The 14,468-nt window shown below is 35.6% G+C and overlaps 3 protein-coding genes, 1 long non-coding RNA gene and 1 other non-coding gene across 7 annotated transcripts in view; 2 read left to right on the top strand and 3 right to left on the bottom strand.

Moving 5' to 3' along the window:
* The window catches only part of LOC111489104 (ABC transporter B family member 20), a 9,191-nt gene extending 5,955 nt beyond the window's left edge, over nucleotides 1-3,236 (bottom strand). The window contains exons 1-4 of one of the 2 annotated variants that reach the window (XM_023137143.1): nucleotides 2,449-3,236; nucleotides 1,695-1,749; nucleotides 1,421-1,596; nucleotides 1,098-1,298 (exon numbers count right to left, since the gene is read on the bottom strand). In XM_023137143.1, coding sequence (XP_022992911.1) covers nucleotides 1,098-1,298; nucleotides 1,421-1,596; nucleotides 1,695-1,749; nucleotides 2,449-2,817 — 801 coding nt within the window. In that variant the 5' untranslated portion in view covers nucleotides 2,818-3,236. The other variant, XM_023137144.1, reaches the window with a different exon arrangement.
* Nucleotides 3,237-7,012: 3,776 nt separating this feature from the next.
* On the bottom strand, nucleotides 7,013-8,208 carry LOC111489627. Its single transcript, XR_002719412.1, has 3 exons — nucleotides 8,096-8,208; nucleotides 7,127-7,274; nucleotides 7,013-7,036 (listed from the first exon to the last, which is right to left on the bottom strand). It is a non-coding gene; the product is annotated as an uncharacterized LOC111489627 (long non-coding RNA).
* A 683-nt stretch (nucleotides 8,209-8,891) lies between these two features.
* LOC111489334 (60S ribosomal protein L23a-like) lies at nucleotides 8,892-10,686 on the top strand. Its single transcript, XM_023137500.1, has 4 exons — nucleotides 8,892-9,017; nucleotides 9,218-9,262; nucleotides 9,780-10,143; nucleotides 10,357-10,686. Exons 2-4 carry the CDS (start codon nucleotides 9,250-9,252, stop codon nucleotides 10,439-10,441), a joined length of 462 nt encoding a protein of 153 aa, XP_022993268.1. The 5' UTR covers nucleotides 8,892-9,017; nucleotides 9,218-9,249; the 3' UTR covers nucleotides 10,442-10,686.
* Nucleotides 10,687-10,815: 129 nt separating this feature from the next.
* Nucleotides 10,816-13,529, bottom strand: LOC111489333 (psbP-like protein 1, chloroplastic). Of its 2 annotated transcripts, none has more exons than XM_023137498.1 (8): nucleotides 13,328-13,529; nucleotides 13,096-13,232; nucleotides 12,745-12,821; nucleotides 12,502-12,584; nucleotides 12,290-12,412; nucleotides 12,141-12,212; nucleotides 11,355-11,451; nucleotides 10,816-11,104 (listed from the first exon to the last, which is right to left on the bottom strand). In XM_023137498.1, the coding sequence occupies exons 1-8, from the start codon at nucleotides 13,388-13,390 to the stop codon at nucleotides 11,001-11,003; spliced, it is 756 nt and encodes a 251-aa protein (XP_022993266.1). In that variant the 5' UTR covers nucleotides 13,391-13,529; the 3' UTR covers nucleotides 10,816-11,000. The 2 variants fall into 2 exon arrangements, with proteins under 2 accessions (XP_022993266.1, XP_022993267.1); XM_023137499.1 differs by having other exon boundaries at nucleotides 12,745-12,825; nucleotides 13,127-13,232.
* A 576-nt stretch (nucleotides 13,530-14,105) lies between these two features.
* On the top strand, nucleotides 14,106-14,258 carry LOC111489884. Its single transcript, XR_002719475.1, has one exon. It is a non-coding gene; the product is annotated as a U12 minor spliceosomal RNA (small nuclear RNA).
* The last annotated feature ends 210 nt before the right edge of the window (nucleotides 14,259-14,468 follow it).

Below are 14,468 nucleotides of genomic sequence, written 5' to 3'. Positions count from 1 at the left end.
GGGGGGGGGGGGGGGGGGGGGGGTAATCTAAGACTAATATGCCTATCTTATGGGTGACTTGGAGAGAGGAAAACGAGGCTTTGGGGTATGCAATGCAAATGAACATGTTGATGTTTTTTGCATCAGTTGATTCAAAAGCACTTTTTTATCTATGCCACTTATAAGATATGGATAGTCATCATCATCCTCCATTTCCACTTTTGCATATGCTTTCTTCCTATTCCTAATAATATAATATTTCTCACCCTCCTTCTAACGTTGGTCGTTCTCTCCTTCCCAACACCTCTCTCTTTCGTTCATTCCTCCCTCACATCTCCATCTCTATCTCCCACTATGCCCCCACTTCCCCCTCCCCCTAAACCCTCTTTTCCCCTTCTCCTCCCTCAATCACCCTTAATTTGATTGTGAATTTCTTTTTCTTCGCTAAAAAAATTGAAATCCAATTTTAAAAAATTTGATTCAGTTAGGTATACAAAAGGCTGGTATATTTCTGCACACACAGGAAACTTAAAGCTGAAATTCAAATTAAAAATGAAATAAGATTATTTTATTGATTCATTTCTAAATCAAATAGATATGCCATTGAATTAAATTAGTATCATCTATCAAAATCTAAGACAGTGTCATGTGTATTCTCTCCCTCTCCTCTCATCACAAACCCCTCTCTCCCTCCCTCCCAACCTCCCATAATGCCAAAATGATCCTCTCCTTCCTTTGATATATGGTATATACTGAGCACCCCAATCATGTACTTATTACTAAAAATACTAAAAGGAACATGTACAAAGAGAAATCCAGGAATATGACATCTCCGTTGAAAAATTACAAAACACTCTGCCAGCTACACAACACAATTAAAACCATACTCAACTCCTGAGATCAATAAACTTCAACTACCTTATATCCATATTATAAAAGGCAGAGCTGTGGGTATGACTTCACGGTGATATGGAACCACTAAACTAACAAGCAGAGGATAGAATGGTAGGTGCTTTAACAATATTAGAAGTGCAAAAATACTGAAAGTCTCCTGATGATGTAGGGGGCGTAGGGACCATCGTCCCCTGAAAGAAAGAAGGAAAGGAAAAATAATGCACCTGCTCTGCAATGCTAGCAGCTTCAGCATATGCATCTTGAATATTTTCGGCAAGCCTGTGAAGAAATATATTTGATATTCCTCCAGCAGCAACTATGAAAGGACCAGTGGCCAAAGTTATGAGAGCAATCTGCCAGCAGTTGATGAATCCAATGATGAGGCCACTGAAGAATGTAGCCATGTTGTGTATGTAGTTTCCAACCTAAAAAGAGTGCACAAATTACAGCGATAGTTGGAAAAAAATCCCAATGATTACATAGAAGAAGAACAAAACAACATAGATTGAATTTTATTCCCAAACCCCAATGGGAGTCCAGGACATACTTTTTCACTGAGAGCAGACTGAATGAGCAGCACGTCACTCAAAACTTGGCTCACAATATCCCCATTGTTGCCATATGTATCAAAGAAACTCATATCCTGATTAAGTAGAACTTGAACATATCTGGATCTAATGACAGCAGTTTGCCTTTCACCAGTCAGAATCCAGCATGAAACCTCTATCACATGGACAAGTTAGTTGATCGCCAATAAAACCAAATTAAATATGAACAAGGAATTTAAGATAAAACTGACATCCAATAATATTAGATCTTACCAATCCAACCGGCAACGAAAACACCAATAGCAATATAAATGACTCTTAAAGCAAGCTGCAAAGAAATGAAGTCCAAACAAAAAATTTAGCATTTCTCCCTAATTATGACCGGCATTTTCTGAGAATACAGAATTCTAATTGAAAGAATTAATGTGTTTTTAAGTACGTAATTTCACAGATGGGAAAAATTCAAAACAAAAAAAGTACATGAACCATGTACAGAATTACACTCGAATCAGTACATTCTGAAACCAATCACCAATGGGAATTGGGTTAACAAAAATAGAGTATGAATACAACCAAAAGGCATGTTTCTAACACAAGCTACATCCACCATATCTTTTCGAAGTCAAGCACCTGAGTTACGAGTTCATAAACTTACAGCTACATCAGGATTTAAGATTGCAAGTAGTATTTTATTTATCAAAAATATTCAGACCACCAACTAGTTACATTGAGTGATGAGAAAAGCAAATGGAATATCAAGAAAAAGGAAACTAATATTTCTATTAAAAGAACAAAGCTTCAAAATGGAAGATTTTCTTAGTCCGACTACCAAAGAAAATCAATCAAAAAGAAAAGAGAATCACTCCGGAACCTATATTCTAAGCCCAGCCACCTTGACCAAGAAAATTAGCTCAGTAACAGTCCAGTTCCGGCACTCAATACTCAATTTTAGCAATTCCCTGATAAACAAACACAGCGATCACCAGAGGCATACAACAAGGAGAGTTTCCAATAATCAGTTACTGACCTCCCTAAATCTCTGATACTGCTCAGGCTGAGGAATCCTCTGCACATGGACAATCTTAGCAAAGTAGTGGAGATAAACGACCAAAGCAGTACCGTGTGCTGCAGCGGCAATCGATCCAACGACCATGAGAGTCCAATCAAGCCGGTCGGCACATGCAAACAGCCGCGAAAACGGCACAGCAGCAGGAGGCGGCTCAATCTCCTCAGGCTCCTCGATCTCCTCCGGCTCCTCAAGCCGCTCGCCGGTAGGGTCGTTACCAGGGTCAAGGTACGGAGACGGAGACTCCGGCGGCTCCGATACCTCAGACACAGGAGTCAAGGGCTGTATATGAGGTGGAGACCACCCAAACAACCCCCTAGAAATCATCATCTTGAAGAAGAAACCCTAATCCCCTACCACACCCTCCGTCAATCCCAAAACAGAGAAACAAAAACCCTAATTCCCCCTAAATTTAGCCACAGATCTGCTAACTTTAGTGGAAACTTTCCTCTGTACCCAAAGAAACATACAAAAAAAAAATTGTCCTGTTTCTAGGGTTTCAGAATCACCCTCTCCCCTTCTTCTTCTTCTTCTTCTTCTTCTTCTTCTCCTCCTCCTCCTTCCTTGGTCCTCCTCTGTGGAAGTGTTCTTGTTTCCTTTTTTCAATTTTTTTTTTCTTTTTTTCCTTTTTCTTTTTCTCTTTCTTTCTCGAAAGAGAGAACCAACAAATGGTTATCGCAGCTGTGTGAGAGTAGTCAAAAATGGCGGAGACACCCGGCAAATGTTTGACTCGCCCAAAGTATCACCCCCAAAAAATAAAACAAATTATCATATACATTTATATATATATATTATTTCCCTTTTGCCCTTCTTTTAACGGTCAAATGCAGGCGATGCGTTTCAACATTTTGAGTACGGCTACTGCCTTTGACAACTCACCCATCTCATAATTCAAACTAATTTTGAATTAATCCAAATAATTAAAAAAAATAGAGTTATTATTCCATCCCATCCAATCCAAAAATTATTATAAAAATTAAAAACATTTGAAATTTAAATTAAGGTTAATAATGTAATATCTTTGTTATTAATATAATTTTAATAAAAGGTCAATCATCCAACTCAATCTGAATTGAGTTAAACGGCTTATTCAAGTCACCACTACAATCGCTCTAAAATTTTATGTTCGTTCAAAAGAGTCAATGGAAATGAAAAACTTATAGGGTAATGGATGACACGTGGCAGTGTCGGGTGAAAGTAGCGGTGAGATTAGCAATAGAGGGAGGGAGACATAATTGAAGTGTTCTCTCTCAATGAATGACAGACCATTTTCTCTTTATTGTTGAGCGATCATGTGCACTTTTTAGAGTGCTATTATATCTCTGCTTTTTTGGGTTTGTTTGTGGGTTCGACCCCATTTTGAAATTCTTTTAAATAAATATTTTAAAGTGAAAGAAAAAGTGGTTTTTTTTAATCATAAAAAAAATAAATAAATAAAGATAGATGGACAGAGACATGTCATTAATTCCTTTTAATTTCTTCTCTTTTGTGGATCTCAATTACAAAATGATTTATAATCATGGAAATTTGTTTATCATTTTATTTCTAGAATTAATATTTTTCCATATGCATTAAATGATATAAACTTGTTGCATTATTTACCAACCAAATTAATATTATAATATTATAAATTAATTAAATTGTTATATAAACACGATGTTTGAATATATGAATAAACCGATATCAGAATGTAATAGTTAAAAAATGTTTAAGGTAACTAATAATTACTGTTGGTATAATAAATAACTTTTTTTTGGTGGCTTAATCTTACCAATTTCAAAAGTCCAAATTTTAAATTTTGTTTATTCTCATTACAATAAAAATAAAATAATTTAAAATTACAAAAAAAAACATAATTAGGAATAATTAATTAATTATGTAAAATTAAAGATGTACTCAAACAATCACTTTTAACTACAAATTAGAGACATTACGTAATTATAAAAACTATATATATATATATATTATCAAATTATTTGAATCTAAGCCGATGGAGTCAAATTCAACCGTTGATCAATCCATTCTATTTCCATATGAGGGAATAGGTTAGTTATTTTAAAACAATTCAACTTAACAATTCGACTCTATCTTATTCTACTCTTAAAAGATTATACGAATATCAAGAATATTTTAATTTGGTAATTAATGTTGGTAATTTAATTATTGAATTTATGAGATTTTAATCTAACGTTAATTAGATAATTATGATTTTTTACATAATTAAAAAAACAATTTCATAACTCATCTCTATACCAATCTAACCCACGGGAAATTTTGAGTTGGCTTGAAAAATTTTCACAATCCAACTCGAGTCATAATAAAGAATTAGATTAGAAACTTTAGTTAAGTTGTTCGATCACTCCGTCAACCCAAATTTTGAACGGAAACAAATTCATAATTCTAAGCATGAATTCAAGTAAAAGAGGCTTTAAGCTTGCAATACTCTTCTTACCGAGCTAATTTTAACGTTTATTTATTTATTATTGTTTAGTTCAACTACATGTTCGGGTCTGTGAACTATGTTTAACAAGGTGCGTTTATAACCACACTTAAATATATGATAATAACTCGATATCATTATATACAAATAGGAATATGGGTATTTGAACCTTCGACTTCCTGGTATGCACAACTTTTTGGCAAAATTAATGGCCAAATCATTTTGAAGGCTGTCGAGATAGTAAAGGTTCCAATTAAGGGTGGATTTCTTTGGAACTTGGAAGCTTTTGGAAGCTTGATGCATCATTTGGTGAAGACTCTGCTATCTTGGTCGTTTCCTTCAAGCTCTCCACAAGCGGAAGACAAACTTGAACTGCATCACGAACTCTCACAAAAAACCACTCCTTGCCAATAAGCTCGACGACGCCAGATCTTCAAAATATAAGCAAAACGTCTCGATTTGGATTGGAAATGACAATCTATACACAAACCAAGTGGTTATGAAGAAATATTCAGTAATTATTTGAGTTAAGAGCAATGAAGTTATAAGTACATGAATATCACGAAATTTGTACTCTTGATACAGATCTTTCAGAGCCTGGACAGCACTTGAATCTATATAAGTAACAGCTGCCCACATAGAGAACACAATGGAAAAATAGAAACAGAGATTAATAATTAAGACTAAAAGAACAATAAATGGAAGCTATAGGTTTAGGTGTTAAATTGCTCTAGTATTGGGTTCTTTACTCTTGAAAGTGTTCTTAAACACTTCCTTAACAAGCACTTGAGCCGAAAAAAGAAAATCTACAAGGTTTTTCTCACAAAACATTTCAAGTGGATAAGACTACAAAAGCACTTAAACATCATTTTCAAACAGGACGATTTTGAGTGGAGAGTGTTTTTTGGGCACGTTAAGATAACCTTACATAATCCGGACAAAGTATGTCTCAGTATGAGTAGTGGAAATCATTGTTGGATACTAATTACAGTCCTGCAAACCGTATTACTGAAGCCACTAAGATAAAACATGTTATGATAAGAAGAATAGGACAGAACTCATGGCCTCTTGAAAATAGTGGTAGGAATTACGGATCTCGACAATGGTATCATATTGTCCATTTTGAGCATAAGCTCTCGTAGCTTTGCTTTGGGCTTCCTTAAGAGGCCTAATACCAATAGAGATGTATTACTTACGTATAAACTCAGGATTATTCCCTAAATTAGTAAATTTGGGGCTCCCTCCCAACAATACTCAACCGGTAGATAGTTCCAGGAGCACGAGCATACCATCAAAGCATAAAAAAAAGGTTGATTGCGATTATATGAAATGAATCATGAAGTTTAGAAGTTCCCTTATTATGGCAAGTTTTGATTGGTTTGGAAATAGAAAGCATAATTAATGCAGAGTTTAGAGTATCTATGATGGAAATTCACCATGCATCTTTCTGAGAAGGTATACAAATTGATCACACAACATTAATTTCAACAGAGGTAAGATTTAAATGTGGCACACGGTGTGCCAAGTTTCACATATCAGCATTAGAAATTGAACCGCTTACCCATATGTGGATTTGCAGATTCGTGAATGACAAAGACCAGTGAAACACCCACCTGCAATATAAAATTCACATAAAACCACATGCTTCTCATGTTATTCTTGGGAAATAGATGATCGAAGAGAAACATTATTGATGGAGACATCTACAAAAGTATTCTGCCATTAGATTGGTGTTGATTAAGGCACCAGCTTTCATAGAAGTGGAATATTCATTCCCTAAAAATAATGCTTTGATGTATATCACGGTCACCAAATAGGATAGAAACCAATAATTTTGTTCTATGTTCAGTTTAAGAAATACTTTACATGTTGAGGATTGTTGGGGACGTTGGTTAATGTAGATGATTTTCACAAGTTTATAAGTAATGAATATATCTCCATTGGTATGAGGCATTTTGAGAAAGTCCAAAGCAAAACAATGAGAGTTTATGCTCAAAGTGGACAATATCATACTATTGTGGATATTCGTGATTCCTAACCTAAGATGATGTAAAACAAATATTAATGTAATAGATGACTAATTTTACAAAAATCTTCTGTTTCAATTGCCTAATTTGTCAAAGACCTCCAAATATTGAGATATGATCATGAAATGATAGCGTTTTGCGTGAAACAATTAGGATGGAAAAGGATATCTACCTCAATAGCCCCATCAGCATTCCAATATTCCAACCATGAGTGCCAATAATATCGCAAGTTCAGTATATAATTCCTCGGATGAATTGACAATTCCACCCAAGACATCAGAAACCAGTAGAGAAACCAATGCTACTGGACCAACTGCAAGCTGACGAGAAGCAGAACAAGCAGAACAAGCAGAACAAGCAGTCAGACCATAACTTACAATCAACTATTGTGAAATATGAAATTAACAGTCTTAGACAGGTCAAAATCTCCAACAACGATAACAAGAACAACAGCAACAAAAAACTTGATCTATGATAAGAAATTTTACATTATCTGTTTATCACTGTAATAGATATTTTGAACTTACTAATCCATAGAACATATACATTATTTTTATGCCGACAATTCAATCTGACTAGAAGCTTTAACTTGTACAATTCTACTGTTCATCGTTCTTTTTTAACAAACACCACGCCATAACGTGACAGTCAAAATTGATGAAATGAAACTCTTAATTGTCAAGCAAGATGCTTGGAGAGTTGAATTATAGGGCCAATAAGATAGTTGGCGTTAGAAAAGGGTCCAATAATCAATCTTTTCCTGCTTGACTGATTGAACTAGAAATCCAAGCGTGATAAATTTATTTTTTTCTTTAACCAAGATTGAACGTTTAAAGGAATTGTGAATTGTGATACTCGTACTAAACTTAAACTTGGACTGATTTCGAGTGGACGTAATACAAAAATCCTTCCTATCACCCGAAGTAATCCAGAAAATAAGAAAAAATCAAAATCGAAGTGTCCTGAACCAATTGGGATGCAACGTACAAGTTCCAAAACCAAAAACACTCGGTTCCAAAACCGAACAACATCCAAACATCTTGTACTTCCTTCGTCGACGATTGAAGGAAACAACCAAAAAAAAAAATCGAACTAGCACTATCATTTCTGAAACAAACTTCGTGAAAGAGTGCGATAATACCTGCAGAACGAGCATGATGCCAATAGTAATCCCGGACAAGAGATCGGTCTGTAAATACTCCCGCCATTTATACGTTCTAAACCAACGGGAGCTCCATCCAGTGAATCCAAGTCATCCGCTTAACCTTCGCCGTCCATGTCTTCACCAGAGCGCCGGCATACAAATAGCCGGCCGGCGAGGACGAAGTCGTACTAGGATGCTGCAATGGAACAACATTGACGGATCGGCTCGAGGAATGCATGGCGGAAGGGCAGACTTAGCGAAAGCAAGACTCGTCACGCTAGGTGATGCGTATGTAATCTCCATGTGCAAAACCAAGGCATAGAATTGTACCGACTCTGATGATTCCCAAACAGTGGGACTGGAAAACTAGAGGTCAACCAATGATTCGTTCGATGAACGGAAGAGATTTTCTCGATGGAATCAACTTATTTTCCCGGGAAAATTTTGTAATTCGTTGTCGACTGGAATTCATCCCAACAATTTTCATATATAGTAAATAAGATTGTTAATTTTTTTTTAATTACAAGATTAATTTTAAAATCTTTAAATTTATATGAATTAAGGATAATTGAAAAATACCCATAAATTTGGTATTTTATAACAAAAATATCTTTTAAATTTAAAAATAAAAATAAAAAATAAAAAATAATTAGTAATTTAATTCAATATTTCGAAAATATCTATAAAATTTTCAATAATGTTTCAAAAATATCTTTGAATTAAAAAAATATATATATATATATATATATGTATATATATATTAAATTTAGTAATATAAACTAAAATCGAAAAAAGTATACACACCGGCTACCGCTTTGTGCGAGTGGATGTGTATTTACAAAACCCTAATATATATATAAGGCACATCGTCTACTCCCCTGCTGAAACCTAGCCTTTCCGATTGCAGCTGTTCGTCCGCGTAAGATCTTTTTTTCGCTTCACTTCCTCTCAAACTCTCGATGCCTGTTTTTTCTTCTTCTGTATCTAGGGTTAGGGTTGGGGTTACATTCGATGCCATTAGTTCGATTCGTATGAGATTTACTCGCTTTTCACTTGGCAATTAGTTGCTAGTTTTCTCCACTCGTTGATATCCATGTCCGTTTTTTGTACCACGAACAGGTCGGAGTAGCGATTAGGTAGAGGACTTTGCAATGGCTCCGAAAGGTAAGTTTATCAATTTATACATCGAACAGTTAACGATTACTCGTTTTTATAAAAATCTCTTGCATTTATAGTTGCATAGGACATTCAAATTATTTTCCGTGCTATATCATTTCTCATGACTGCCGTTCGATATTTATTCTGTACGCGATTTGGATCTCTAGACTCAGTTGTTGAAAACATTTGAGCTTCGAATTTAAAAGAAGCAGATAATTGCAAAATTGAAACGACAAGATCTGAATAGCCTGTTTAGAATTTAGTCCACGGGCTACTAACTTCATAGAATCGCACGATCGAAAGATTTGCCTGAATCACTCTGCTTCACTAGTTTTTCTTTCACACCGTTGTCGAAAGTAGAAAAATGGTGATTATATTGTTAGTATGAATATCATTTTTACGAACTATGTGAGAATGCTCGTAGGATATATAGAAGAGATAGGCATTGACAATTTACACATATAGGAAGGATTAGTTTTGAGTGAATAAACGAGCCAGGCTTGATCTTTCTTTTCCCTCTCAGCTGACATCACCAAAAAGGCTGACCCTAAGGCACAAGCCTTGAAAACTGCCAAGGCAGTAAAATCGGGTCCAACATTTAAGAAGAAAGCGAAGAAAATCAGAACGTCTGTCACATTTCACCGTCCTAAGACATTGAAGAAGGAAAGAAATCCTAAGTATCCACGGATTAGTGCTACTCCAAGGAACAAGTTGGACCAGTATCAGATTCTTAAATACCCTTTGACTACTGAGTCTGCAATGAAGAAGATCGAGGACAATAATACTTTGGTTTTCATTGTGGACATTCGTGCTGATAAGAAGAAGATCAAGGATGCCGTGAAGAAGATGTATGACATCCAGACCAAGAAAGTGAACACGTTGATCAGGTAAAATCTTAATCAAACATTCCTATGGTTTCTTCTTAGAATATTGAGTTGGGTTCTTCCCAGATATGATCTCAATCTTAAATAATCCATCATCTTGTGGAAGTTTCTTGTTATCATTCTTAGAGCCGACTTATCAATGAAATTAATGGCTGCAATGGTTATCATAAAATGTTCACACTGACAACGTTGCTTGCTTTATCCAACGATTTGCAGGCCTGATGGAACCAAGAAGGCATATGTAAGGCTGACTCCCGATTATGATGCTTTGGATGTTGCAAACAAGATTGGAATCATCTAAGATATTGGCATTCGTTTTTTGTTTGAGAAAATTGAATATCTTTCGCAGTGACAATTTTGATTTATGGAATGACCTCCATTTTCTCTAGCAATCAGTAAGTTGTTTTTCACCAAGCTGCTGCAACGCTTGTTGGCTTGTGAATGGTAGGGTTTGTGGTTGAATGTAATAGAAGTCTGCATTTCTTTACTTTACCTATTTTCCTCATTTCCACTAACAATATAAATCTATAGACTGGTTTTTCTTGATCCCTGCTTTCTTCTCCCACCCAAGAATTTCACCAACTTTTCTGGATGTCTAGTCATAATCATAAATTTTAGTTCCTTCTGATATTTTGGTTTTCTTCCTTCACGAGCCATTGTCAATAGCAAGATTTGTATAATTTCTTAATTTTTCAATGAAAACCCCTTCACACAATTTGTCAGGAATTTAAGTAAATCTGTCGTTACAAGGTGTTGTAATTAATCAATGAACAAAAGGGTGGATAAGTTACCCAAGTTTAAGTTGTAAACAACCTGAGAGAATCTAAATTAATGATAAACGTGTTCACATCGGAGCCCCGTCAAACTTTTGAAATTGTGAAGGAATCGACGACCGTGCGCAATTTATCTTTCATTTTCTCCCACCTCCTCTCATTTGCTCCGGTTGTCAAAGTGTAGAATTTTCCTGCCATTGAAATGATAAAAAAGAGCTTTGTTAGGAATCTCAGTTAGATTTTAAAAATGAAGTTACTTTCTTTCGTTCAAAATTCTGGATATGGATATGCACAACATTAAGTTAAAAGTCATTTAGTTATGGTTGGATTGTTGATTAAGACAAAAAAACAAAGCTGTTCAGTGGGGATAAAATGAACAAGAAAGACTTTAGAAAAGATGTTTCCGAGCAACAGTAAAATAAGACTACCGAAGTTTCATACCGTTGGCAACAGCAATTGTGCTGAGAGCATGGCGAGTGTAGTTTGGAGCTTGAGCTACAAACTCAAATGTGTAGTATGCTTTCCCATCAATGTCATGCTGCACCATTCATCATCAACACATAACAGAGGTGGTGAGAATGTACCTTTTTTTTTGTGGAGGGTAACATGTAAAGCTAGAAAAATTGTACAGCAATAGTCGTATAAACTTGTCAAGTCGAACAAATATGAACTCCTTCAAATGCTTCTATGGGAATCAAAAGTCATATGAAACGTAACAAACCCATAAACTAGAACAACTTAGGACACTTCCTCGCATGGACAAACTTTTGAACGTTAATTAAAACAAGGTACAAGTAGCTTATTGGTTGCTATTTCTTTTTCTATATTAGGCCAGACTTCACAAGGAGAGCTATCTTGATGTGAAGAAACTGTGCCAAAATGAAATTTGGAGCATATATCCTACAGCAAAGTGAAGAGAAGATGGCCAAGAAGAAGTGACAAGCGACCTCATTGGAATGGGTTCTATCGTCAATATTTGTAGCCATGAGCTTGGAATAAAGGGATGAGCCAATGGACTTCACATCACAGATTGAACAAATGAACTGGTCGCACTTTTGGGTGTATTTCCATTTTATATGATTGATTTACATACCGAAGAATCTTCTGTGTAGAGTGAGTGATGTTTGTGGATCAGATCCAACGGGTAAGTTAGCTTACAGCTACTATTTATTTCACTCCACAGCAACTAATATGATTAATCTTAGTCAAGAGTATAGATATTCAAACCTCTGATGCTTCGATTAACTTTGTTCTTTGATTAGAAGGAGCTAGAACCTTCTTTATCAAAGTTTCAGCAATCTGAATCATAAAACACTGAAGTTACCTAAAGATAAAATTCCCAACTTAATGCATTATTCGAACAGTTTATTGCTAACCTGTTGAGGGGACCCAAAATCTCGAATATCTTCTTTGCTGGTTGGAATCATATTGACACTGACATTTTCTAATGGTTCAATTACATCTTTGAATACCTTATCTTGACCATCAATGACTACTTCCTGCTCACTCGAGTGAATAAAATACTTTAAAACGAGCATCTTGTGCTAAGTATTTAAATTTAAAGTGTATTGTGTGTGTGCAAAAGTACCTGCCACCCAAATGGATAGACGAATGAGTAGCCGTCTTTCTTGTCTGAAACCGATAAGAACCCTTTCTTTGTTTCTGCAGCAACTGAGCAATATCAAGCGGGTACCCTTAGGATATCATCATCCTTCATTTTGGAAGAAAGAAATACAGTGTACGCTAGAGGTACTAATTTTAGAATTGAATAGCAACGAAAATGTAAGAGAAACGTAAGATATGAGTAACTAAGAGGAGTAATAAATCTTACATGACATGAAATTCATGTCTGCAAGATAAATCCAAGTAATAAACGCACTGCCCGCTAGCAGCTGGCGTCTCCCAAGTCTATCTGCCATGAAAACAGAGCAACTATTGAATAATGAAATTATTTGTTTCTAAAGCTGATAAGAATGAAGTGAGATCATCCACGGGAAACGCAATCCAGAAAATGTTTTTTGAGTTTGAAGAAACGGTACACGGTAAATCCTTCGAATCTCTCAATTTACTTGCGCCAAATCATCTCAATTCATAACACAATCACTGAATGGCAAGCACATTCAATTAACTCGCAATGTGAAGCTAAATTCCAGTATAATCAGTACTCTAATTCAAGTGAAACCTGATTTTCCATCTCAATTTGATAAACTGACCTTCGGAACTGCACGCATGGCCATTAACTGAAGATCCGCGTGCTCGCTCAGCCCTGACAAGAAATGAAATCCCCGCTCTGCAGCAAACAGATCTTCCATGGAGTTTCTGCGAGCGAAAAAAGATAATTGATCGTTAATCAGAACGAGTGACAGGAAGAAAACAGAAGCCAAAATTGGATTGATTTTGAAGGAAATGTGGACCTGAGGAAGAGAATTGATGAAGAGAGACTTCTGGACAGGGGGTAAGCAATGCAGAGACGCCATTGAAGATCCTTTGCTTCTGAAGCGTGTGCTTCGTTAATCTGAGATGAACTTATCTTCTGGTTCTGTTCTTGGATTGCCTATCCGCTGTGTTCGCGCGTTCGCTCAGCCACATTTCTTACGTCGGCCCCTCTACCCGTTTTTCGGCCTCTCTTCTTTTATATATCTCTCCCAAAACTATGTCCATATTATTAAAAATAACATTTTTTTTTTGTATGTTTAATTCTAATGTAAATTTGTACTCTTTATTTTTTTATTTAATTTTTTTAGACATAGCTTAGATGCAGCAGAGACTTGGGTAACAAAGCACGAGACGAAAAGCAATATTCTATTTGAAGGACCTCGACTTACAATAGAGACATACTCGAACCTTATGATTTGACCTAATCTAAAGTATTTTTTTGCATGAGTTGTGATCAAAATGACGATAAAAAAATCAAGCTTAAAGTCGACAAAACTGCCATTTGTAAAGAAATGAGATTTTAATTTAAATGAAATATAATAAAATATAATATTTATATAAAAATTAAGGATGATAAAATATAATATTAAAAATTTTATATAGTTAAATACGTTCTCTTATATGATGGCAACTTAGATATGTTTTCAAAACACTTAAATTGGTTGAAGACGGATATTGCAATTCCCACATCGGAAAGGCGCGGAAAGGAGACCTTGGGCGTGGTGTATAAATAGGACATTGGTCAGCTGATAAAACTTGCCTTAAACTAATGAGTAAGGAAAACAAAGTGGCCGGGGGGATCTGGCCGCAGCGCTTGCTATTTCAATGCGCATGAATTTGTGGAGGGGTTGTAGGCTGGCCGATTGTTGACGCTGCTTACTTTGCAGAACTCTCTCGTGCTGGCCTCCCAATTTAACCCACCCCCAATCCCAGTACGAATCTTTAACTTTTACTCGAATTTTTTACCAATGTTCGGATACTAATTAAGGATCAGATTTCTAAATCAATTAAAATTAAATTGATTATCATGCATAAAAGCCCTAATTTCAGATCTTGTTTGTATCGTATGTTAAATTCAACCGGGATTTATAGGAACTGTTGCTTAGATAATAATTTATG

The sequence above is a fragment of the Cucurbita maxima genome, unplaced genomic scaffold (genome assembly GCF_002738345.1).
Source record: "Cucurbita maxima cultivar Rimu unplaced genomic scaffold, Cmax_1.0 Cma_Scf00014, whole genome shotgun sequence".
NCBI lineage: Eukaryota > Viridiplantae > Streptophyta > Magnoliopsida > Cucurbitales > Cucurbitaceae > Cucurbita > Cucurbita maxima.
Note: the sequence above shows the minus strand (reverse complement) of the source record. Positions and strands in the feature narration are given on the sequence as shown.